This window comes from Rutidosis leptorrhynchoides, chromosome 7 (genome assembly GCF_046630445.1).
Source record: "Rutidosis leptorrhynchoides isolate AG116_Rl617_1_P2 chromosome 7, CSIRO_AGI_Rlap_v1, whole genome shotgun sequence".
Taxonomy (NCBI): Eukaryota; Viridiplantae; Streptophyta; class Magnoliopsida; order Asterales; family Asteraceae; genus Rutidosis; species Rutidosis leptorrhynchoides.
The window spans coordinates 28,239,789-28,266,928 of NC_092339.1; the positions used below are offsets into that span (position 1 = coordinate 28,239,789).

The following is a 27,140-nucleotide window of genomic DNA, read 5'->3' on the forward strand; positions in this document are numbered from 1 at the left end:
AACTTTATATATTTGTATAAGGGAAACAAGACAATTTAGGGTTTCTTTATTCTTGTGCATCGTTTATGTAACTGTTGGTTTGTGAAAACAGAAGCGAGCAAGAGGGACAAGGTTGTGGAATCGGTTGTAAAAGCAGAAAAATAGAAGAAGGAAAAAGGTAGCGTAGCATTCACAATTTATAACAGAAAGATAGATATAGCAGCTACAGTTTCGTGAACTCTTTGCAGGTGACGGTTTTGAGTGATCCTTGGAGTGATTAGGTGATGTTAAGGTTCTAATGGGTTCATGATAATGGTTATGGTGGTTAAAACAAAGATATAACGTTTGGTTGGTAGATGGTGGTGATCAAGGGTGATGAAAGTGGTGGCTCATTGGAGTGGAGGATGGGTGACGGTTTGAAGTGATAATTCATAGTTGTCCAAAGTAACAGCAAGATGTTTGATAGAGGAGGTGGGTTGTGAAGTTTTCGAACAAAACAGGAAGTAAACAGAAACGAATAGCAGGTGACATATATGGATTAATAGATACGAAGTAGCAACCTGTTACGACCACTATAGAAACAGTAGTTCACGAAGAAAGTTGCAAGTTTTATGGTGATGTTTTGCTGTTGTGATGAAGGTGGTGATCGTGAGGTTGTGAAGAAAGAAGCCGGATAGTTGTAGCAAATTATGGTAGTTGTAGTTTGTTGAGGTGATGGCTTGTGAGTGGTGATCAATTGGGGTAGAGTGATGGCGGCAATGGCCGGTGGTGGCCAAACTTTGGTGATGAAGATGATGCTCGATGTTTATACTCGTGATGAAGGTGGGTTCGTTGTCATGGTGTGTGGCGGGTCTGAGTGAAGATTGTGAGAAGACAAGGTGGTGTTCGGTTATGAAGGATACAAGGAAAGAAGAATGAAGGAAGGAGAATAATAGAATTAATGATGATGGCGGTTTCTATCTCCTCTGTCCAATTTCCCATTTTAAAGAAGTGGATAGTTGTTTATGGAAATAGAGATCAACTATTTGGTGCAGTAATATGTTGTGATAATCTTTTGTTTGATTATGACCATGAGATCATCATTACAGAAAATATAGGCAGGAAGAATGAAAAAAATAAATAATAAAAAGATAAAGTTGTACGTGCTAGGTAACAGAATTAGATGGATAGATTGGAGTGAAACAATGTTCAACAGTCACAAACAAAATTCCTTATAGCGCGATAGAGATGTTAACAAGTTTAGGATCCTATGATTTTATATACGTATTTATTTATATATGCATATATATATGTGTTTATATATATGTATTTATATTTGTATACATATTACTATAATCTGTATTTATAAATATATATACTTGTGTTAATATTAATACTTCTAAAAATAATAATGTATTAATAAGAGTAATAAATAATAATGATACTTATATTTATATCTATATATATTTGTATATTTTATTTTCACACAATTGTTCGTGAATCGTCAGGCATGGTCAAAGGGTAATTGATTACCTAAATATAGATTCCAAATTTTCTAGACTCATTTTAACAGATTTTGCTTATCATGTCGGAAATATATGGAGATTAAGGTTTAAATTTGGTCGGAAATTTCCGGGTTGTTACAATCCAGGACAAAGAACAATTAACCCATGGGCATAAAACTAAAATCAACACGTCAAACATCATGATTACGGAAGTTTAAATAAGCATAATTCTTTTATTTCATATTTAATTTCCTTTATTTTATATTTAATTGCACTTCTAATTATCGCATTTTTATTTATTGTTATTGTATTTAATTGCACTTTTAATTATTGCACTTTTTAATTATCGCAAGTTTATTTTATCGCACTTTTATTATTCGCAATTTCATTATCGTTATTTACTTTACGCTTTAAATTAAGTCTTTTATTTATTTAATATTTTACATTTTGTTTTAACTGCGACTAAAGTTTTAAAATCGACAAACCGGTCATTAAACGGTAAAAAACTCCCCTTTATAATAATAATATTACTTATATATATATTTGTATTTTTATAAAAGTAAACTAATATAGCGTTAAGCTTTGTTTAAAGATTTTCCCTGTGGAACGAACCGGACTTACTAAAAACTACACTACTGCACGATTAGGTACACTGCCTATAAGTGTTGTAGCAAGGTTTAAGTATATCCATTCTATAAATAAATAAATATCTTGTGTAAAATTGTATCGTATTTAATAGTATTTCCTTGTAAAATTTAATAGTATTTTATATACACCTCGCATAACTATCAAGGATTTCATCGTGAAGTCCGTAGCCTTTGTTCAGTTTCTGATGAAGATGAACACACTCGGCCGACTGTCGGTCGACAGTCGACCGACTGAGGGTTGAACCGGCCGATTAACGAAGACAACCGACCGACTGTTGAGTGAACATACCGACTGAGATTTACCTTCGGCCGATTGATGTAATACCAAATGAATCGACCGACTGGGAAAGTCAGTCGACCGGTTATGTCGACAGTCGACCGACTGTAAGAGTCAAACCGGCCGATTGACGAAGACAACTGACCGACTGTTGAGTGAACCGACCGACTGAGATTTACCTTCGGCCGATTGATGTAATACCAAATGAATCGACCGACTGGGAAAGTCAGTCGACCGATTGTGTCGACAGTCAACCGACTGTAAGAGTCAGTCGACCGACTGAGTGTCCAGGGCAGAATATTTTACCTAAGTGTTGATTTTTAGCCGTTATGCTGCCCGTTTGTATTTTAATGTTCAGGATGTAAATTAGCAAAAAAAATTAGCGGACAGTTTTTGATACAAAAATTTATATATTGTGTTATTTGATGTTAACGAACAGAAATTAACTTGTGTATATGTTTTTCTCAGGAGAAAAGGAGAAAGAGAAGGTTCAGTAATTAGATAGCTGAATACCTTCTCGTTTGCTGGTATTTGGTGAGTGGGACTAACTGGAGAATATAGTATATAGAAGCATGTTATATTATGATTGCCATGCTTGTTAGATATACTTATTGTTGTGGTTAGTTAGTACTTGTGATGACTGCATGTTAGTTGATGCTTGTCTGCTGGAGCCCGGTGCGTCCCTATTGTGTGGTAGCCTCAGTAGGAGAGATCAACCAGCGGGTTGGGTTCCTCTGTGGTAGCCTAGAAAGCCGTGGTGTATATATATGTGAATGACGCATCCGTCTTGTGTGGATTATGTATATACATACGGTGGTGGAGGAACTTCCGGTAAGCCCCAGTCCGATCAGCTGGTGGTTAATGGTTTGGCCGAGCCGCCATAGTCTCTGTAGATGGCACTTGGGTGATGTTTGTGTGTTAGACTATTGTGACATGATTAGTATAACGCTTAAGTATGCTATGGCCTGTAGTTAGTCGTACTCACTTAGCTTCGTGCTAATTCCCCTCCATCTCCTCCCTGCAGGTTGTTAGCTTTTGTAGATAGTGCTTTTGGGAGAAGACGGGCATGATGATGTTATGTTTGACAGGGTTAACTCTGATGTGGTATTTTAGAATATGAACCGTGTACTTTTGAAAATAGAATGTATTTACGTCTCTTCCTGTTAATATGTAAATTGTTTTAATGACACGTGACATCGGTTTGTACAAATGTCGATATCGTATTTAATTAATATTATGCTTCCGCCACGTATTTATTATAAAAAAAAATTAGCGGTGTCATAAGTTGGTATCAGAGCTGAGTTTGGCAGCATGTGCATTGTGATCTACATGTCATGTTCCCAAACTTAGAAGAGTTATGTCAAACATAACATATTGGGGATGGGTTAAGTGAGTATTAGGACAGGATATGTGTTAGTTATTAGTACTAACAGAATTTATACTAAGCTTTGGTGTGAGTGTTATGGTAGTGCAGTAATGGCAGATAATGAAGCAACCGCTACTGGTCATACTGTCCCTGGAACTGGTACTTTTAGAGCCCCTGACGAAGATGGACATGTGTCTTCAGAAGAAGAAACTTCTCAAGAAGTAATAGAACTTCAAAGTCGGTTACTAGAAGCTCAGGAGAAAATTAAGGAATTGGAACAAGAACGGGTGCAATGGAACCCTAATACCACTGCGTTAAACACAAATTTTCCTTTAAACCTTTATAATCAAGCCGGTGGCAGTTCCCAATCACAGTTTCCACAAAATACCTATCAAAACTATCAAATGCCATTTCCGTTTAACCAGACTTTTCCTAATCAAATGATGTGCCCATTTTAAGTCCCTGAGACAAGAAGGAACTGTACCTATAAACAGTTTATGGACTGCAAACCTCCTGAGTACAGCGGACACACAAACCCTACGATGACCCTCAATTGGCTAAGAGAAGTGGAGAGGGCGTTAGAAGCATGTTTTTGTGAGCCGGAATCCATGGTGTTATTTGCTAGTAGGCTTCTCAAAGGTGAAGCAATGGAATGGTGGGACTCTATCACTGCATATTTACCTAAAGAACAGATCAGTCAAATTACCTGGGAACAATTTACTGCTAAGGTTCGTGAGCAGTATTGTTCTGAGTATGAGATGGAAAGATTGAAAACCGAGTTTCTGAGTATGAAGATGACAGAAAGTATGACGATTGATGAGGTTTTCAGAGATTTTACATCGAAGTTAAGGTTTGTTCAACAGTGAGTACCGACTAAAAAGGATAAGATTCAGCATTTTATGCGGGTGATTAAGACAGAATATAGAACAGTTGCGAGATTTGCAACCACATTGGCACAGGCTCATGAGATGGCGAAGATTACTGAAGGTGATATCATGGCAGCGAAAAGAGAAAGTTCAAAAAGTGGATCTTTTGGAGGAAAATCAGAAAGTCAATCGGGGGGTCAGTCTGTTCAGCAATCAAGTAAGCAATCTGGATTTCGTGGTAAGAAGTCTGGTGGGTTTAAACAGAAAAGTAAGTCTGGTATGAGTGGGTCGGGTTCAACTCAGTCTGGGTGGTGTAATGTTTGTAAGTCAACACATGTTGGTCCATGTTCTCCAATGACCAGAAGGTGTTTGAAATGTGGAGTGTTAGGTCATGAATCAACAGCTTGTTCTTTTAAGTCTAATGTTTGTTAGAGTTGCCATCAAGAGGGGCATAGATCTGCTAATTGTCCATCTACGTCAAGATCCGGTTCTGGGGCAGGGTCAGGGGCGAAGTCGGTTACTTCTGGGGGATCTTCTGCTTCTACTGTCGGGCAGAAGAGAAAGAATCCTCCAACAGCAGAGGCAAGGGCTTTTCAGATGATGGTAGACGCTGCAACCGCTACCGATGATGTCATTACCGGTACGTTCTTGGTTAATTCCTTGCCAGCTCGTGTGTTGTTTGATTCAGGAGTGAATCGTTCTTTTATGTCCTTAGGCTTCTGTGATAAGTTGAAGTTGCCTGTTAGGATGTTAGATGAGCCTTTGGGAATAGAAGTAGCTGATGGTAAAATGGTTCCATGCACATCATATGTGTCTAGAATTGCCATCGAAATTGACGGCCATTCCTTCCCTTTAACTTGTTTGTTGATGCCTATACCTAGCTTTGATGTAGTCATAGGTATGAATTGGTTAAGAGCTAATAGGGCTAATATTAAGTGTGATAAGAATATGATTTCTTTCTGTTTGGCCGATGGATCCCGAGTGATAGCTAGGGAGAGCGCAGTAGATTTAACTTTCCTATGGTTTCCATAATGAAAGCTCAGAAGGCAATAACGAAAGGGTGTGATTCATTCTTAGCCTACGTGATTGATGTTAAGAAAGAGAAGAAGCAGGTGACCGATATTCTCGTTGTGTCAGAATTTCCCGAAGTATTTCCAGATGATTTACCAGGGTTACCTCCAGTACGTGAAGTAGAGCATAAAATTGATTTGGTTCCCGGTGCTACGCCAGTTGCAAAAGCTCCTTACAGATTAGATCCATCAGAAATCCGAGAAATGATGTCTCAGATTCGGGAATTGTTAGATAAGGGGTTTATTCGACCAAGTTCTTCACCATGGGGTGCTCCTGTGTTGTTTATGAAAAAGAAAGATGGGTCGCTTCGTATGTGTATAGATTACCGTGATTTGAATAAGAGAACAATAAAGAATAAGTATCCCTTACCGAGAATAGATGATTTATTCGATCAGTTACAGGGTGCTTCTTACTTTTCAAAGATTGATTTACGTTCAGGGTATCATCAAGTACGTGTTGCAGAGAACGATATACCGAAAACAGCGTTCAGAACTAGATATGGTCATTATGAATTTTTAGTTATGCCATTTGGGTTAACAAACGCGCCAGTAGTGTTTATGGATTTAATGAACAGGGTGTGTCGCCAGTATCTTGACAAGTTTGTGATTGTCTTCATAGATGATATCTTAATATATTCGAAAACCAAGAAAGATCATGCTACGCATCTGAGGTTGGTGTTAGAGCTTCTGAAACAGGAATAGTTGTACGCTAAATTCTCCAAATGTGAATTTTGGTTGCTTGAAGTACAGTTTCTGGGTCATGTTATTTGTGAACATGATATTAAAGTAGATCAGTCTAAGATAGAGGCCGTAATGAATTGGAACTCACCGAAAACGTCGACAGAAATTAAGAGTTTTCTGGGTTTAGAAGGTTATTACCGCCGATTTATCAAAGACTTCTCTAAAATAGCAGGTCCATTGAATAAGTTAACTAGAAAAGATGTACCCTTTCGATGGACTGATGAACAAGAAAAGGCTTTTCAGACTCTCAAACAGATGTTATGTCAAGCGCCGGTTTTAGCTTTACCAGAGGGAACAGAAGATTTTGTGGTTCTACTGCGATGCGTCATGTACAGGTCTGGGTTGCGTTTTGATGCAGAGTAATAAAGTTATAGCGTATGCTTCACGACAGTTGAAGAATCATGAACGAAACTACCCTACTCACGATTTAGAGTTAACTGCAGTTGTGTTTACTTTGAAGCTTTGGAGACATTATTTGTATGGTACACATTAGGGGTGTTCATTGGTTCGGTTTTCATTTTTTCGGTTTATTCGGTTCGGTTTTTTCGGTTTTGAAATTCTAAATATTAAAACCAAAAACCAAACCGAAACCAAATTCAAATATCAAAACCAAAACCAAAACCGAACCGAAAACCAAATTTGAATTCGGTTCGGATTCGGTTAAAACCAAATTAACTTACACATCGATTTTTTTTTTTTACTTTTTTCTCACGATGTAAATAAACATTATATTATTAACTTTGTAAGTATCGTACTAATATATACAAATTTTAGAAAATAAAATAAGCTTATATAATATCATAATACAATACATTTTATATCAAAAAATAAACAAAACCAATACCAATAAAAAAACTAAAACTTTCTCTGTTTTAGTCATAGATAAACTGTTGTAAAGAAGTGTATATAAATTTGATTGATTCAACGTGCACACACACACACATAAATTGAACTGAATAGCAAATCGACTTGAAAAATGTGGAGTTAAAAGGAAAATTATGAAATTAAAGATTAAAATAGGATTTCAATCCAAGTAAACCGAATTTGAATTGAAGTGTTTAAATATCTATTCAAAATCATTTCTCGTACATGTATACAATAATATAAATAACTTAAAATATTTATTTAATATTGTATAAATTGAATTTGGTTTTATATTCGGTTTTCGGTTAACCAAATTAAAAAATTTCAAAACCGAAAACCAAACCGAAAAACCGAATTAAAATTCGGTTTCGGTTTTTCTCGATCTGAAAACCATTTTTCAAATTCGGTTTGGTTTTTTTCAATTTGGTTTCAATTCGATATTCGGTTTAAATGGTTTTAAACCAAATGGTGCACACCCCTAGTACACAATGTGAAATCTATACAGATCATAAGAGTCTTCAATATATCTTTTCGCAGAAGGAATTAAATATGCGTCAACGTCGATGTTTAGAATTGATTAAAGACTACGATTGTGAGATTAAGTACCATCCGGGTAAAGCAAATGTGGTCGCAGATGCTCTGAGTCGCAAGAAAACCATCGAAAATGTTAGATTTATGAGAATTAAAATGGTTTCAGACTTGATTGATCGATTGAAAACCGTTCAGTTAGTAGCTTTGAATGACGAAAACCTAAAGACTGAACAAATGACTAAAAGAAAATTTGACCTATACAATGATTCTATAGGATTAAAGACCTATAAAGATCGAATTTGGGTGCCTATGCTTGGAGATTTGAGGGATTTAATCCTTACTGAAGCGCATAAATTGAGATTATCAGTGCATCCAGGTAGTACAAAGATGTATAGAGACTTGAAAACATTGTATTGGTGGCCGAAAATGAAGACAGATGTTGCAAATTTTGTCGAAAAATGTCATACTTGTGCGCAAGTTAAGGCAGAACATCAGAAACCGTATGGATCTCTAAGACAGTTAGAAATTCCTCAGTGGAAATGGGATCATATAACGATGGATTTTGTAACTAAGTTACCCCGAACCCAGAAAGGACACGACATGATCTGGGTGATTGTGGATCGTCTAACAAAGAGTGCTCACTTTTTAGCTACTCATGAAACAGCTTCGTTAAGTGATTTGGCAGAATTGTACTTGAAAGATATCGTTAGTCGACATGGTATACTGTTGTCAATAGTTTTCGATAGAGATACTAGGTTTGTATCGAACTTCTGAAACAGTTTACAACAGAATTTGGGTACGCGTGTGAATTTAAGTACAACATATCATCCACAAACAGACGGTCAGAGTGAACGGACAATTCAGACATTAGAAGACATGTTGAGAACGTGTGTCTTAGAATATGGTGGTTCTTGGGATTCACATCTTCCACTGATAGAGTTTTCTTACAACAATTCGTATCATTCGAGTATCGGAATGCCACCGTATGAAATGTTGTATGGTCGTAAGTGTAGAACTCCGACATGTTGGTTAGAAGCAGGTGAGAAACAATTTGCAGGTCCCAAAATTGTTCAGATAACTGCAGAAAAGGTTGAAATTGCACGTGAGAAGTTAAAAGCAACCAGAGACAGACAAAAGATGCATGCTGATCCGCGCAGACGTCCGGTAACATTTAATGTAGGTGATCGTGTTTACTTGAAAGTTTCGCCGTGGAAAGGGGTTATCATATTTGGCAAACGTGGTAAACTAGCTCCGAGATTTATTGGGCCATTTCTGATCAAGGAAATTTTGAATGGTCAGACTGTTGTTTTAGATCTTCCATCAGAGTTAGCAGGAATTCACAACACGTTCAATGTGTGTTATTTAAGGAAGTGTAAAGTAGACGACGAAAGTTTGATTCTACCGTTGAAAGATTTGAAAGTTGATTTGACTAAGAAATTAGTAGAAGAGCCGGTTAAAATAGTGGATAAGAAAGTCACAAGGCTAAGAAAGAAACAGATTCCTATGGTGTTAGTGGAATGGCGGCACAGTTTAGGTTCCAACCTGACGTGGGAAACCGAGGAGTTAATGAGAGCGCGCTATCCCCATTTGTTTGACCTTGACCATATTCCGAGGACGAAATCTTCTTAAGGGGGGTAGATTTGTAACATCCTCAATCGGGCCTAGTTGTAAGATTACTATTTTTGCCCTTAAGTTAGTAATGTGTTACTATATGCTTTTATTTTTATTTATTATTTATTATTATTTAATGATGTGGTTAGGACCAGTTCGTGACAAGGGTCATAGAACATGTTTGTTTATTTAATTCGGACTCCGTTTGGGTTGCCAAATGACGTACGAAAGATATCAGATAACTGATAAATACCCGTGTGTCACACATTGTGGGAATTATCCACAATTAAGTGACTAGTGGGCTATGTTCTTGCCATTTCTAGAAAATTCACCAAACACTCCCGTACCTTCCCTTCCACCTACAATCTAACCCTAATCCTTGATCTTTATCTAGAGCTAAAATTGTTCATATTTTTGTGTTCCTTGTGATTCACTGATTCTTTTAAGGTAAGAATCACAAGCTTCCATGCTCTAATCTTTGAGAAATTTAAGGTTTTGTGTTAGTTTTGTAAAAAGCTTGAATTTGTGTCAAAACAAGTGATTTAAGTGTTGTTATGGTCAAATTGTTGTGGGTTTTGAGTCTATAACATGTAGTGAACAAGTTGTGGTCGATTTTGGTGTTTAAAACGAGCTCTAGATTGAGATTTGAGGATTTCATCGTGAAGTCCGTAGCCTTTGTTCAGTTTCTGATGAAGATGAACACACTCGGCCGACTGTCGGTCGACAGTCGACCGACTGAGGGTTGAACCGACCGATTGACGAAGACAACCGACCGACTGAGATTTACCTTCGGCCGATTGCTGTAATACCAAATGAATCGACCGACTGGGAAAGTCAGTCGACCGGTTGTGTCGACAGTCGACCGACTGTAAGAGTCAATCGACCGACTGAGTGTCCAGGGCAGAATATTTTACGTAAGTGTTGATTTTTAGCCGTTATGCTGCCCGTTTATATTTTGATGTTCAGGATGTAAATTTTGAAAGTGCATAAGTGTTAAGCAAAAATTTATAGCGGACAGTTTTTGATACAAAAATTTATATATTGTGTTATTTGATGTTAACGAACAGAAACTAACTTGTGTATATGTTTTTCTCAGGAGAAAAGGAGAAAGAGAAGGTTCAGTGATTAGATACCTGAATACCTTCTCGTTTGCTGGTATTTGGTGAGTGGGACTAACTGGAGAGTATAGTATATAGAAGCATGTTATATTATGATTGCCATGCTTGTTAGATATACTTATTGTTGTGGTTAGTTAGTACTTGTGATGATTGCATGTTAGTTGATGCTTGTCTGCTGGAGCCCGGTGCGTCCCTATTGTGTGGTAGCCTCAGTAGGAGAGATCAACCTGCGGGTTGGTTCCTCTGTGGTAGCCTAGACAGCCGTGGTGTATATATATGTGAATGACGCGTCCGTCGCGTGTGGATTATGTATATACATACGGTGGTGGAGGAACTTCTGGTAAGCCCCAGTCCTATCAGCTGGTGGTTAATGGTTTGGCCGAGCCGCCAGAGTCTCTGTAGACGGCACTTGGGTGATGTTTGTGTGTTAGACTATTGTGACATGATCAGAATAACGCTTATGTATGCTATGGCCTGTAGTTAGTCGTACTCACTTAGCTTCGTGCTAATTCCCCACCATCTCCTCCCTGCAGGTTGTTAGCTTTTGTAGATAGTGCTTTTGGGAGAAGACGGGCATGATGATGTTATGTTTGACAGGGTTAACTCTGATGTGGTCTTTTAGAATATGAACCGTGTACTTTTGAAAACATAATGTATTTACGTCTCTTCCTGTTAATATGTAAATTGTTTTAATGACACGTGACATCGGTTTGTACAAATGTCGATATCGTATTTAATTAATATTATGCTTCCGCCACGTATTTATTATAAAAAAAAACGGTGTCACAACCCGGTAGCTACCTTTAGGATTCGCGTGAATTAGGCGTGCACTAATTCTCAAAATTAGTGATGTTCCCTAATTCTTAGGTTACCAAGCAATAATAATCAGGGGAAAAATATTCATATCAATTATGGCAATTATCACGTCCACATAATTCAATGGTGGCAATTATCACGTCCACATAATTCATTCTAGGAATGTTTTGCTTGTGTCTATCTCGTCAAACATTTATAAAAGCATTTCATGTATTTGCAGTTCAAAATGTATTTCAAAAGCATTTAATAAAGCAGTTGTAAAAGTAGCGCATGTACTCTCAGTCCCAAAAATGTAAAGAGTAAAAGGGAATCAAATGAACTCACAATACTGTATTTTGTAGTAAAAATACATATGACGACATTGAACAACTGAACAGTGCAGGGTTGGCCTCGGATTCACGAACCTATTATTCAATCTTGTATATTAATACATGTAATGGTAATCGAACAAATATATACATTATTAGTGATTTTATTTGTTATTTTATATCATGTGTTTTATTAATAACTTAATTAAATATATTAATTTTTATATAGGTATTTATTACAAAAGTATTAATATGGTTAGGTTTTATGTCATAAATATATTTTTATATAGAAAATCTTTATTTAATACATTAATTATATTAATAATAATAATGATAAAAATAATACTAATTATGATAAAAATTATGATAATTCTAATAATAATAAAAGTGATACTTTTAATAATAAAAATGGTAAAAAAAAGTTTATTTCAATAATAATACTAATAAAAATGCTAAGTAATAAAAAAATATACTTTTAGTAATAATGATCATAATGATAATACTACTGATAATAATAATAACTATAATAATAATTTTACTACTAATGATAATAATGATAATCATAATAATAATAATGAGTAATAAGTAAACTACCTCAAAGAAGTAGCCCTTAAAAAAATGCCCAAGTCCGAGTTTGAACCCGCGATGTCCCGCTAACCCGATAACATCCTTAATCATTCGTCCGTTTTTGTTTTTCTGCTGTATAATCATACTTAATTTTATTTAACCCCTAATATTCTATTTTCCCTATTTCTTCTCCTTCTTTTTCTAAAAAAAAAAAATTATCACAGCCCGCGCTAAACCCAAAATCCATCAAACCATCGAGCTGTTTGGATTTTTTAAGAAAGAAACCATGTTGGGTGTAGTAGTTCGACAAAGGCAAAAAAAAAAAATATATATATATATATATATATATATATATATATATATATATATATATATATATATATATATATATATATATATATATATATATATATATATATATTCCGATCCTTAATCTAGTCTCTTGCCACATAAAGTACACTCCCTCCAACTAGTGCCTTCAAGGTGGGACAAATCACAAAAATATATATGTTCCTAAGCTGTACCGTAATTAAAATAAAATTTTGCAAAGTTACCAGATTGCAAGTTCCAACCATTTTTATAAGATTCATCACCACATATCATCTTGGTTTTTTTTTAAAAAAAATAACGCGAAATTAATAGTGAACCGTGACATGAGTTTTGGCCGATACTTTCCTAGTTGTTTTAGTTAAGTGCACAAATCTTTAATGGGTCTATATTCTCCATGTAACCTACTAAGAAATAAAAGGATAAGTGGGGTAATCTTTGCTAAAAAAAATTTGTCAGCCATAATAATTAAAAAAAATATAAAAGTAGTATTTCCATTCGCATGCTTTGGTTCAAAAAGAAAATTCGATATTAGTTGTTGCTTCCATGATTGTTTTGATTTTTGAGTTGTCTTTTATCTCAGTAGTAAAACAATAACCTACACATAATCGAAAATAACTTGTAGGTGGGTTCTTTGATATTTTATCATGAAAACATAAATAGTAAGTTAGTAGATAGTGAGGTTTGTGTTACGATCGAAGGAAAGAAATAGGGTGCATGTTTGTCGGATGAGGGTGATAAAGTGGGTTCTATGTCAATGATGATGATGATGTTTGAGGTGTGATAAAACAGAAATCTTTGAGTATTATAATGGAGATGGGTGGTTAGAGAAAGACAAAGGTGGTGGGTGGTTTAAGTTTCAGAAAAGGAAACTAGTGAGAAAAATGATGATCGAGTTTTGTAGTGTGTTTGTGTAAGTGAACCCGGAACAGTAAAACAGTTATAGGTAGTAGTAGTAGAGTGATAGATGGGTAGTGATGCTTACCGGGTGTTCAAGGGTGATGAAAGGTGGTCACGAAGGAGAAAGGAAGGAGAAGAGAAAAGTGGTCGATGGTGGTGTATAGTGGCGGTAGAGGGTTCCACGATGGTGATTTGTGGTGGTTGGTGATCATAGGGGTTGGTGAGTGTGTGAACCCAATGGATACAGAGAAAGTATGGTGAGGGTGATGGATATCTCTATATGTGTATGCTTACATATAATAAAGAGATAGGATATTGATAAAAGTATAAGAACAAACACAGTACCCATGAATTCACGTGAAAATCAGTTGTATGTATCCTACCGACACTTTCAACTGGATTTTATATCGTGTCCATTGCTAAACAGTTAATACATAAAAGTGTTCCTAATAATCCCAAATTTTTAAATTAAGTCCATTTATTTATTTTGGTCATTAACTGTTTGAAACCTGATCAAAAAGATTCGAAAATTATTTATTTTCTGTTCCAATTTATATGTACGGAGTACAAAAACTTAGATTGAAAAGGTAAAAAAAAATATATTTATCAAAACTATTATCTTTTTAATCAAATTTTGGAACAACTTTTATCTTAAAACTTCATATATATATATATATATATATATATATATATATATATATATATATATATATATATATATATATATATATATATATATATATATATATATATATATATATTAGACCTATTTTAAAAATAATTAAACGTTAACCGAAAGTTACAGACATTTACCATTTAAGCTCAAAATTAATTATATTTAATATACACTATGTATATATATAAACAGTTGTAAATAACAAAATTTACTACGCAAATAAATATATATTAAATAATTAAATTAAATATAACAATATATATATATACAAGAAATATACATATAAAATAATAGTTTTTATTACAATGTATTTTATTGTACATATTTATTTATAACAATAAATGTATATGATAGTTTATTCATTTATATGTTATTATATATATATTATAGATATATTTATATATACACATATTTATATATATCTACATATTTACAAGCAATAGTTCGTGAATCATCGGGGACAGTCGAATGTCACATGAATATATGAAAATAGTTTAAACTTTTTGAGACTCAACTTTACAGACTTTGCTTATCGTGTCGAAATCATACAAAGATTAAGTTTAAATTTGGTCGGAAATTTCCGGGTCGTCACAAATATACCTGGGAACGCAAAGACCATATGAAACAGAAATATCCCCATCTCTTCTCAACTGCTGATGCAAACGAAGAAACTACCTAAAAACTTCGGGACGAAGTTTTCAATAACGGGGAGGTACTATAACGACCCTCATTTTTCCATTCTATATTTCTCATTTTTCCATTCTATACTTTTCCTTATTAAATGCCCAACTAAATAATTACTCCCTCCATCCCAGATTAATTGTCCCCAGACAAAAAACACACAGTTTAAGAAATGTCATTATCATACTGTACTTTTTCTGTACTTTTTTCTCACTTTACTGTTTTACCCTCAACTAATTAATTAGAAATCTCTCTCACCTTTGTAATCTAATTAATTCATTAGGGACAATATTGTAAACTTTATCAAATTTACTTTCCATATTTGGAAGTGGACAATTAATCTGGGACGTACCAAAAAGGAATACTGGACAATTAATCCGGGACGGATGGAGTAAAACTTAACAATTAAGACTTTATTTAATAATTAACTTTGTAAACGACAAGTTAATACAAGATAAAAATAATAAGCTTATTAAATTTTGTGACTAAATAAATAACATTAAAACTTGTGTATTAAAAATAATCAAACTAAGATAATTAAGGAACCATTTAAGCTAAATTAAAGTGCAAGGTTTAAAGTTAAAAATGTTAAACCCTAACCCTAAAACCCTAGCTGATTTTAGGGAGGGTAAAATTACCCTTTTACCCCTAAAATTTTCGGCCAAGACACCCTCCCATGACCCATTTTTTAAGCCAACTTGTTCCCTAAGTAATTCCTTATTAAACCCTAATTCTAGAATAATTCTATCCTCCCTATAAATAGAGACCTAGGCTAACCCAATCTATGTACCAAATCACAATTACAACTCTATCCCAAATCTATCCCTCTCTCTCTAATTTTCGGCCCAAAACTGAAAATTATCACCACCCCATCAAAAATCATTATCAATCTTCAAGGGTTTTCCAAGTAATCTCCAAGCGTTTTTCGTGTTCTTCGTGAATCTTCAAGGTGTTCTTCAAGTTTCTCAAGGCTTTAATCTTCAATCTTCATCGTGTTCATCTTTTCTTCGTTAGTTATCTTCGAATCTTCAAAGGTATAACATAAACCCTAAACTATTTACATAAACTTTGATCTTTGTTAATTCACATTCATATTATAAACTTGTTATACATAAGTAAATACATAAACACCTAGATCTATACATGTAAAAAAAAATATAAACATATATATGTATGTATGCATGTCGACTAGAAAAAAAAAAGGGAAACTTTGATCTTAAAACCCTTGGTTATTACATGGAAGATTTGTTATGGTTAATTAAGGAAACAAAATAAACCAACATAAATATATATACATATCGACACATATACATATATACATGTAAAAAATATATTTTATATATATATATATATATATATATATATATATATATATATATATATATATATATATATATATATATATATACACGAAAATACATACATATACATATTAAAACCTTAAACCCTAATTACCCCTAAACTATACTACATTAAACAAAACCCTAATTCTTAAACCCTAATTATTTAATATCACTTTAATTATTAAAACCCTAATCATTACCTAATCATTACTACATTAAATAAAACCCTAATTTACTAAACCCTAATTTATTAAACCCTGGGACATTAATTACTAAACCCTAGTTATTAATTACTACTTTAATTAACTAACCCTAATTAATGAAACCCTAATACTACTTATACTATTAATTAACATGTATACCCTATTACTATTACTAGCACCTATAACCTACTACTTATATTGTAACACATAAAAACATTTTGGGATATGTATTAGAGATGTATAGATCTTCGAACTTTCTTGACGAATGGTTTCTATGAAACTCTAGGCGGAAGGGTTTGGATTTCTGATTTAAAGGGTCCTATAGCTCAAGCCCCTAGACCTGAAATGGCCATTCGAAGAGAAAGGGGTGATTGGAAGCTTATCTAATACGGCAAGTATCCTAAAATGGAAAACACTCTTAAAAGTAGAAACTTTCTAATTATAGAAACTTACTAAAATAAGGAACCTACCAAAAGTGGAAACTTTCTAAAAATAGAAACTTACTAGAAAAGGAAAACGAACTATACTTAAAACACTATCATACTTAAACATTTACTTAAACATGGGCAAAAACACTTACTACTCTTAAATGTCATAGGTTGACTTTTCTGCTCACTCGTCCAACTTTCTATTCCGAGGAATAACTAGCTCTCTCTCTCTCTCTCTACTAAGGTGAATTCATAGCCCCACTTACTATTGCACAACTTATTTACTTTTATTCTTGGGGTGAGACACATGCTGTTTTTACATCTTACAATTTAGACACAAGTACCAACTGTTAAAACTGTGCTATACCCGGCTATGTCCGACTAAGTCCCTACAGTGATATTTTTAATTGCTGCTTGCATGCTTAATTATTGGGGGTAGGCCTATCGGGAGTAACGTCCCCGATACATTTAACTAAGTCTTTGTATTACTTAATAATGAAATTAAACCAACAAGTATAAACGATAACTTGTCTTGGGGCAAACTTGAACGTTTAGTCTAAATATCACGCATTGGCATAACTTTTTAATCCTGCGGGAGATCAACTTTATAAACTAAATCTTGTGGTCTAAAACAACGTCAAACTTTTGTTAAACCTATGAACTTCACTCAACCTTTTTGGTTGACACTTTAGCATGTTTTATCTCAGGTGCTGTTTGATTGAAGCTTTCTTATCTACTGCTTATGTGATGCTACTTGGACATAGGATCAAGAGATATCGCATTTATTACTATTGCATTTAAACATTTACTTATTCCTTTGTAACGACATTTCATTTTCCGCTGCGTACTCATTAAAGTTAATTTTCTCATTTAGTTTTGTTCTCGTTTATTATAATATGTTGGTATATTTTGATATTAAGTCACATTTCGCCCAGGCCCATAACTGGGGGTGTATATATATATATATATATATATATATATATATATATATATATATATATATATATATATATATATATATATATATATATGTATATATATATGTGTGTGTGTGTGTATGTGTGTGTGTGTGTATGTGTGTATGTGTGGGTAGGTGGGTGGGTGGGTGGGGGGCATGTGTGTGCGTGTGTGTGTATGTGTGCGTGCATGCGCGCAGACTAATTACACGAATTAAGATGAGTATTTAGTGCAATACAATCAAGCGTGACCAATTCGACTCACTTATTGTGAATAAATATATGGGATACATGTTGAAGTAGATAGAAGAGATAGAGATGCGAAAAAATGAGAATTAGAAGAATATATGCAGAAAACGTGCACAACTAAACGTTTTAGAGACATTTCAAATGGTGAACAATTCAACATGTTTCTTCTTTTCGTTCAGCACACACATTCATTCAGTGATGCAAACCAAACATACTGAATATTGATCCACCATTTAAAGCTGAATTATGCATTAAGAGGTAAACACACACACTGTTAATGTGTAACGGTCGAAAAGGGTAACAATATAACCCAATTAAGACATATATTTAAGTAAAAGTACTCGTCCTCTATAAGTAGCGTGAAGAGATTTTTTTAATACGTTTAGTGATGATGTTTAATTGGCTTTTACTTGTAGAATATACGTTACTTGGTATATAAACCGACATTTGGGCTTGTTTCACGTTTTTTGGCTTCCAATTAGAAACTAACGGGACTTAAAGGAGTTTCAGATATAATCAGGACAGAGGTTCAGGCTTTCGATGCATAACACCATTAATTTGTAATAGCTTTTAAGGGCTATCGAAGTGACTAATAGGTTTGGGTAGCTAGGGCACATGTTATACCGAGATTACATGCCTTTCATTTAGTTGAGCATGTGATGAAAGTATAACCATTGAAGATGCATGATGAAATCAATGTTCGGTGACTATGACACATGCTACCGTTGTTATAAGAAATTATAGAAGGAATGTGTATAATAATTGTTTAAGGATCCTTTTTAAAAATTTTATTTATTTAGATTAGTGATATTTGTATATATGATACCACTATCTAACTTTTACTATGGGTATATATATATATATATATATATATATATATATATATATATATATATATATATATATCGATGGACGGTTAATAAAAAATTAATTAAATATTAGATATGATAAATCGCATTCATTAAACTCGTGCGATGGACGGCCGGTAAGAATGATCAGGCAATTAATTATGATTTATTTTAAAAATAATTGTTTTATTTAGGTTTAAAAAGTTAAGTATAAATATAAATAAACAGCAAAACAAACACACTAAAGTCTATTTCATTAAATATTAATAAGACTTAATATTTTACGTGGTTATTCGGTAAACAGCTAGTTGTTTACTCGAAATATAATTTTTAAGCTAAACTGACGATGTATTTTATTTAATTATTTTAACATTAGATGTTGTCACATCTTGCAAATATATTTTTCATATCACATATTCTTGTTTTTACACATGTACCATCTTGCAACCAAAGTTTTATTTGAGTTTGTTAGACCACTTATTATCATGACAAAAATTATACTCCGTATCATTTTAAGTGACACATCATTATCACTACATAAACACCACATCGTTATAACTAACACTTAAATAAACACTACCAATTTATGACTTACCTATAACCATCAAAACATAACACAAACTATTTAAAGCATCAAGACTCAACTCTTCTTAAAATCACCCGCTATACATATGGAGAAAGTGTCACGGCTAAGTGCTAACCTCATGGCTAAATGGTGCTTATTACCAAGGGGGAGCTTTCTTAGGGCAGGAGGGGGCCCTCGCCCAAAAGTTTGAGTAGCTAGTAGAGATTTGTAGCCCTCTGAGTTACTCACCTTTGGGTTTTTTAATCAACTAAAACGGAGTCCGTATGAAGGAGAAATGACCAAAATAGTGAAGACTCGCAGAATTTGTGAGTTGCCACCGTTTTGGTTACATCTCCTTCAAACATGTTCGAATTTAGTTGATTTAAAAGCTTAAACGCTCGTAACTCAAACGGCTACAAATTTCATTTTGATTGTTACCTGAAATTAAGATCCTTTGGTCCCGGAGAGGCCCTTTTTTATCGTGGGTATCACAAACATACTTAAAATTAATATTATTTACTAAAATTATTTGGTATTTCAATATAATATGTCATGTTCGGCCCCTCCAAAACCATTGTTCAAGCTCCGCCACTACTTATAATACACCCACCATAAAGTAAAGATAAAAGGATCTACGTAAATTGTCATATGTAATGGTCTTAACGCTTGTAAATACATATTTTATTATTGTTATTATAATTATAAATATAAATATAATGTATAATATAAATTATAATTTTAGTATTGTTATATGTAATCATTATTATATTAAACGAATTATTATTTTATTATTGTTATTAAAATTATTACGGAGTATGTAATTTTAGTATTATTATATTTAATTATTTATTATTATTATTATTATTATTATTATTATTATTATTATTATTATTATTTTGTTAAAGCAATGTTATAAATGGATGTTATATGGAATTTTAATTTACGTAATAAAGAATTATGTGGAATGTTGATTTATTAGGAAGAAAAATAAAAATAAACTAGATCCGAATCAGCCCGCGCGATGCGGCGGAGCCTTCCAGGTTGTAGCGTTTCATATTTATAGAATTAAAAACGCGTTGCGGCGGGTGTGTTTGGATAAACATGATTAGTACTTAGTATACCTAATGGCATGCGCGTTTTCAACGCCAGTAAAGTGCGTAATTTGGGTTGTTTATTATACGTGTATATGTATGAAAAATACGCCGAAATATTTAGCGGTTTTTAAAAAACATCCGTTTCACGTATAGTTAGTTGCATTGTATTCGTAAAATTATTTCGAGTTGAACGATGGTGTCGAAAAATTTTTACGTGCGGCGAGTGGGAAGATATGTGGCGTTAAAAATTTGAGTGTAGTTTGTTTAAATTTTTTTAATAAAATAATAATTTTACGGTTTTTACCTTTGAAAAATTAAAAAATTAAATATTATTTAAGGGGAGGTTTTGTAACATTGTTGTTGTTGTCGTTTGAAATGGGTGGAGAGACTAAAACCACCAAAAAAGGCACGTCATTTAGTATGTAAAAGGATTAATAAATCATTCAAAAACACAATTCTTTCTTTACATAAAATATATCACGGATGTATAAGATAATTTAGTTTAAATAAATATTAATAAATAATATAAATAATGTAAATATATCTAAAATCTTTCAAATATAACTAATTAAAATTTATTTTTTCTAATAAATTGACATGTTAGCAATTTTTAAAGTAGAGACTAAATAATGATGTCGCATAAGCTATTCAACATCTTGTTTTATATAATGTGTATATATATACTAGTTTTATGAGCCCGTGCATTGCACGGCTGTTGTACAAATTAATATTCGATAACGTTGGTATTGATATTTTACTAAATGCGTAATACAATTACAATGGAAAAAATCATTTATTATTAATAATCTTTGTATCAAAGAATTAGTTTTGAATACTAACGTGAGCCCGTGCATTGCAAGGAAGTTGTATAAATTAGTATTTAATAACTTTAGTATTCGATATTTATTAACTATATAATACAATTACATAAAAAAGCCGTTTATTACTAATAACATATGTATCGAAAGCAGTAATATTAAATATTAATGATATATTATGAGCCCGTTTACGTGTCATTGAATTATATTAAATTCAGTAATAATATTAATATTAATGAATTTAATAATATAGGTGTGTAATCTAAATTCAGTAATAATAGGTGTATAAAACTAATATTAAAACATATTAATAAATTTAGTATTAAATTTAATTATGATTGTGATTCTATTTATAGGAGAAGTTTATTACTAAATTTAAATTTAATGATATATAATTTACTGTTAAATTATATACCTTTAATTTAGGAAATTATTTTAGGAAGTTAGGATTATTTAATTTAGTTTAAATAAGAAAATGACACGTAGGATTATTTAATTCGAATTAATTGAAAAATTGACACGTAATATTATTAGCACGCGCATTATAATTATATAATATATATGATTTTTTTTTACAACCAAAGAATAATTATATTAAAAACACGTTCCCTAGCAAGATGCTAAGAGAGAAAAAAGTTACAACGGGGATAGGAGCCATGAGTTCCAATTAGAAACATCATGACCTCTATATTTAAGTCATCTAAAAGTATATAATTTAATTACATCGACTAAAGAACTTCTACTACAAAAAGATTCATAAAATACGATGCCGTTACGAAACCGCCATAGAGACCAAAGTAAAGTAACCCCGACCGCGATAATCCGGTTTTTGACACTCTCCGATACTTGCAACGACTCGATCCAAGATGAAGCTTGTTCCCACGATCCACATACCGGCATGTTTCAATTTAACCAAATTCGAATATTACGCCATACTTCAGAAGCAACCGTACATCTAAAAAATAAGTGACCACAATCCTCGACCCCATTATTACATACCGGACACACGATAGTATTATATCATATATAATATATATGATATGATATACTCCAAGTCTTTGATATGGGAAAATATTTTGTTCGCCCCAAATATAATTCAAATTCTTAATTAATTGATCAAACAAATGTAATACTTTTTTTTTAACAGCATTTTAGATCACCCGGGAGGACTAGACCACCCACGCAATCATCTCTCGCAGTTGAATAACGCGGCCTCAAGTGCTGCCCTGGAGTAAGCTCGAACCAATCCGAGGGCATGGCCGGTAAAACCTCATTCCTGCGGGCCCCCACAACGCGATGTGTAAAAGGCGACTTTAGGTGGAATTCAAGATCATGTGATATAACCATTCAGGCTTACCCGAGTGGCCACCGAGTTGCCCAATGAAGCACACCACCCGGGTTCAATTCCTGGCCATGCCAAATTGTTCAAAAAGGGAGTGTGACTAGAGGGTGCGTATAATGCGCAATTCACCCGGTACCAGGTCTCGTGCTCGGGAGGTTAATTACCCGAGGTTTTACCTTCTATGCGGGGAGCCAATGTGCTCCTTCATATGAGAGTTTCCTCGCTTACCAAAAAAAAAAAAGATCATGTGATCTTATTGTGTGCAATGTTGTCGTCTCAGAAAATCGAACTCTCAACCTCTAATGAAAAGGTATCGGTCATTTATGTTTGGCCCGGTGATGGAAGCGCTAATGGTTATCGTTTCTTATGCGATTTTTTTTCTGTTGACTATATAAACGCACGGTGAGAACTTCAGTTTTATCTTCTTTTTTTGCCATTATAATGGGCGGTTAATAAATGAAACATACGCATATTTTACAAATGTTACGTAACTAACAACGATAATCTTGAGATTGATTATTCAAAGTGCTATAATAAAAACTAACATGTACGGTCCTACTTATTAAGGACGTTTTCGCTTATTTTATGTCAAAATGATCGATACATGGTCAAAATGAGACACAAGTGGTAATCGTAGATGGACTTGATTCAGTGTAATTAAGTGATTATATAATCTACGCCATCACGAGATTTCATAAGATTTTTTTTTTTCTTTTTTTTTTTTTTTTTTGAACGGCAAGATTTCATAAGATTCTTTTATTTATATATGTTAATAAAAAACTAATTAAACGTCATACAACTTTAATAAATAAATACTATAAAATTTAATATTCTTGCTAGGTTCAAAAACAAAACATATATAACTGAAAAAGAAAAAAAACTCATTTGAATGTGAATAACAGCACAATAGCTGTTACTGATTACAACACTATAAAATTTGATATGTCTCCAATCCCAGGACACTTTCTCTCTCCTACTGTTTTCTTCTCTCCCAACATTCAAAATCCCTAAACTCCCAACAATATTTTTTTCTTTTCCTGTAAATAACAGCAAAATAGCTGATTAATAGAAGACACCGCCACATTAATCTAACGCGATTTTACTGTACGAACCTAACAAGACCGGTCTTGCCGGCGTCGGAGCTGTCACGCGCCACAGGTGCAACAGCCGGAGGTGAGTTTTCCGGCGAAAGAGTTGCGTTTTCCGGTCAATTCCAGGCGGGTAAGCTCTTACTGATTACACCTCAAGCACGGGAACGTTTCTTTTTCGCATAGAAAAAAAACCACCTTTGCTCGCCGGCTACACTGTCCGCCGTCAATCCGCCGACTGCTACCGGAAATTTTTCCGGCCGGTTACTTCTTCACCTTGATCTTTTGTTAATTGCTTCCCGTTTCTTGCTCTCTATATTTTTTATGCGTTCTACTTATATTAGTACTTATTATATTTATCTAATATTAAATATTAAAACTAAATTTTTATATATACCCATAATAATATATACTGTATCTATTTGCTGCTGTTTTGATACCTATTTGTATCCATACTACAATTGTTATCATAACATCAACATATACGGTGTATTTTTTATATTTATCTATTAATTAGTAAATATTAAAGATATATAATTATTATTGGCTATATATATACCTATATATTTATCTATTAATTAGTTACATAAATTCCTTTTTTCTTGCTTTTCTTGCTTTTTTGTTACGTTGTAGCCTACCGGATAATATAGACACCACACTTTCGTATGGTCACGTGAGGTCATGTCCTCCTAGTTTAGGGGCGGGTAGCTTTAGAGGGGTTGGAGGAGGGAGTAGAGTAGCAACCCCAGGTAAGATTAGAGTGGGAAGTTGGAACGTAGGAACTTTGACGGGCAAGAGGATTGAGCTTGTGGATATCTTTCTTAAGTGTAAGGTGGAAATAGTGTGCGTTCAAGAGACTAGATGGAAGGGACAGGAGGCGGTGGACATTAATAACTACAGGTTGTGGTACTCGGGCTCTAGGACAGCTCGAAATGGAGTAGGAATCCTTTTAGGTCCAACACACAAGGATCATGTTGTTGATGTGGGTAGGTTTAGCGATAGGATTATGTCGGTAACATTTATAATTAATGAGGAGACGTTCACGGTCATTAGCGCTTACGCACCCCACGTAGGTTTAGGAGAAGCGGAGAAGAAGAGTTTTTGGGAATTGTTAGATGAGGTTGTAACGGGATGTCCAGCGGACCATCGTTTGATTATAGGGGGCGATCTTAATGGTCATATAGGAGTGGAGGTAGAGGGATATAGGGGAGCCCATGGGGGCTTTGGGTATGGGGTTAGAAATGAAGAAGGGCGCTCAATTCTCGAGTTCGCCATTGCCAATGATCTGGTTGTTGCAAACTCTTTCTTTAAGAAGAGGGATGCTCAGCTAGCCACCTTCCATAGTGGGGGTCATAGTACCCAAATTGACTTTTTCCTTCTTCGCAGGGGTGACCTTAGGAACTGTAAGGACTGTAAGGTCCTCCTAACCTGGACTTGTTCTTCCCAGCATAGACTGTTGGTCATTGAGTTAGGTACCCAGGGACGGGTAAACAGGAGGACGAGAGAGGTACAACAACCCAGAATCCTCTGGAAGAACTTAAATGGAGAGAAGGCGGAGACTTTTAGAGCTAATGTTGTTGAAAGAATGGGTGCTGAAATGGAAAATGCAGCCTTTATTGATGCAGATCAGATGTGGAACAACCTAGCGTCCACTATTAGAGGGGTGGCAAAAGAATCCTTGGGAGTGGCAGTTGGGACGTCGAGAGCCCAAAATGGTTGTAGAGAATCATGGTGGCTTAACGACGAGGTCCAAACTAAAGTCGCGCTTAAACAAGCGAGGTTTCGGGAGCTCACCTCCTTTAGAGGGGGTACACTAGCAGACAGAGCTAGCATAGAAAATAGCTATAAAGAAGCCAAGAGAGAAGCAAAGATCGCCGTTACACGTGCAAAAGATAAAGCTTACGAAGACTTATATAAGAGACTAGACTCTAAAGAAGGGGCAAACGACATCTACAGGATAGCCAAAGCTAGGGAACGTCGGCGAAGAGATCTAGTTAACATCAAATATATCAAGGATGAAGCAGGTCAAAGCATAGTGAAGGAAGACAAAATTAGGAAACGATGGGAAGAATATTTCTCATCCCTTTTCGTTGGGGGAAGGACTAGGAATGGAGAACCACATGGCTATGATATGGCCCCACAATACCAAAACAACTGTTTCTGCACGAGGATCAACCATGGGGAAGTTAGAGTGGCCCTACGCAAGATGGGGAGAAACAAAGCAGTAGGACCGGACCAAATCCTCATAGAGGCGTGGCGGTGCTTAGGCGATGATGGGGTTAAGTGGTTGACAAACCTTTTCAACACGACGTTTAGAAGTGCAAAAATTCCAATGGAGTGGAGACTGAGCGAGGTTATTCCCATTTACAAGAACAAAGGGGATGCGCAGACGTGTAGTAACTATAGAGGTAAAAAGTTACTTAGCCATACCATGAAACTATGGGAGAGAGTGATTGAGAATAGGCTTAGATGCGAGACAAAGGTGTCATAGAATCAATTTGGGTTCATGCCAGGACGCTCCTCGATGGAGGCAATTCACATTATTAGAAGTCTTATGGAGAAGTATAGAGAGAAACAAAAGAACCTTCACATGGCTTTCTTAGACTTAGAAAAAGCTTATGATAGTGTCCCACGAGAGTTGATTTGGAAGATCCTTAATAGTAGTGGTATCCCAAGTAGGTATATAAGAGCTATTATGGACATGTACCAGGGGACGAAAACTCGCGTTAGGACGACAGTAGGATACACAGAGTATTTCCCAGTAGAAGTAGGTTTACATCAAGGATCTGCTCTTAGCCCTTTTCTTTTCGCTTTAGTCTTAGACGACCTGTCTCAAAGGATACAAGGGAGTATTCCTTGGTGCTTGATTTTTGCCGATGATATTGTTGTAGTATCGGAATCCCAGGATGAGCTAAACAGAAGGCTGGAGCAATGGAGGAATGCCCTGGAACAATATGGACTGCGGATTAGTAGACTTAAATCGGAGTATCTTAGATGCGACTACGGGAGGATCGAAGATCACAATGATACGGTGGATATTCGTATTGGGGATCAGGTCTTACATCCACAGGATTCCTTTAGATACTTAGGATCAATGCTACACAAATCGGGAAGGATAGATGAGGATGTGTCTCACCGTATAAGAGTAGGATGGTTGAAGTGGAGAGCTGCGAAAGGGGTTTTGTGCGACAAGAAGATACCCCTTAAATTGAAGGGGAAATTCTTCAAGGTAGCGATTAGACCGGCCATGTTGTACGGATCGGAGTGTTGGCCAATGACGAAGGCCCAAGAGAGGAGGATGGAGGTGGCAGAAATGAGGATGCTTAGGTGGAAGTGTGGTAAGACCATGTTAGACATGATACCTAATGGAATTTTTA

At 34.6% G+C, this 27,140-nt stretch overlaps 1 protein-coding gene across 1 annotated transcript; it reads left to right on the forward strand.

Annotated features, from left to right (window-relative positions):
- The first annotated feature begins 728 nt into the window (after positions 1–728).
- LOC139859065 (uncharacterized) lies at positions 729–26,254 on the forward strand. Its single transcript, XM_071847883.1, has 3 exons — positions 729–818; positions 22,956–23,077; positions 24,397–26,254. Exons 1-3 carry the CDS (start codon positions 729–731, stop codon positions 26,252–26,254), a joined length of 2,070 nt encoding a protein of 689 aa, XP_071703984.1.
- The last annotated feature ends 886 nt before the right edge of the window (positions 26,255–27,140 follow it).

Bases quoted from the DNA above. Each gene is read 5' to 3' on its own strand.
- LOC139859065 (XM_071847883.1), top strand. From the start codon at position 729: ATGGCGGCAATGGCCGGTGGTGGCCAAACTTTGGTGATGAAGATGATG. The intron at 819-22,955 runs GTGTGTGGCGGG...TTGTCGTCTCAG, and splicing joins AAGGTGGGTTCGTTGTCATG to AAAATCGAACTCTCAACCTC. The intron at 23,078-24,396 runs GTGAGAACTTCA...GTTACGTTGTAG, and splicing joins GTTGACTATATAAACGCACG to CCTACCGGATAATATAGACA.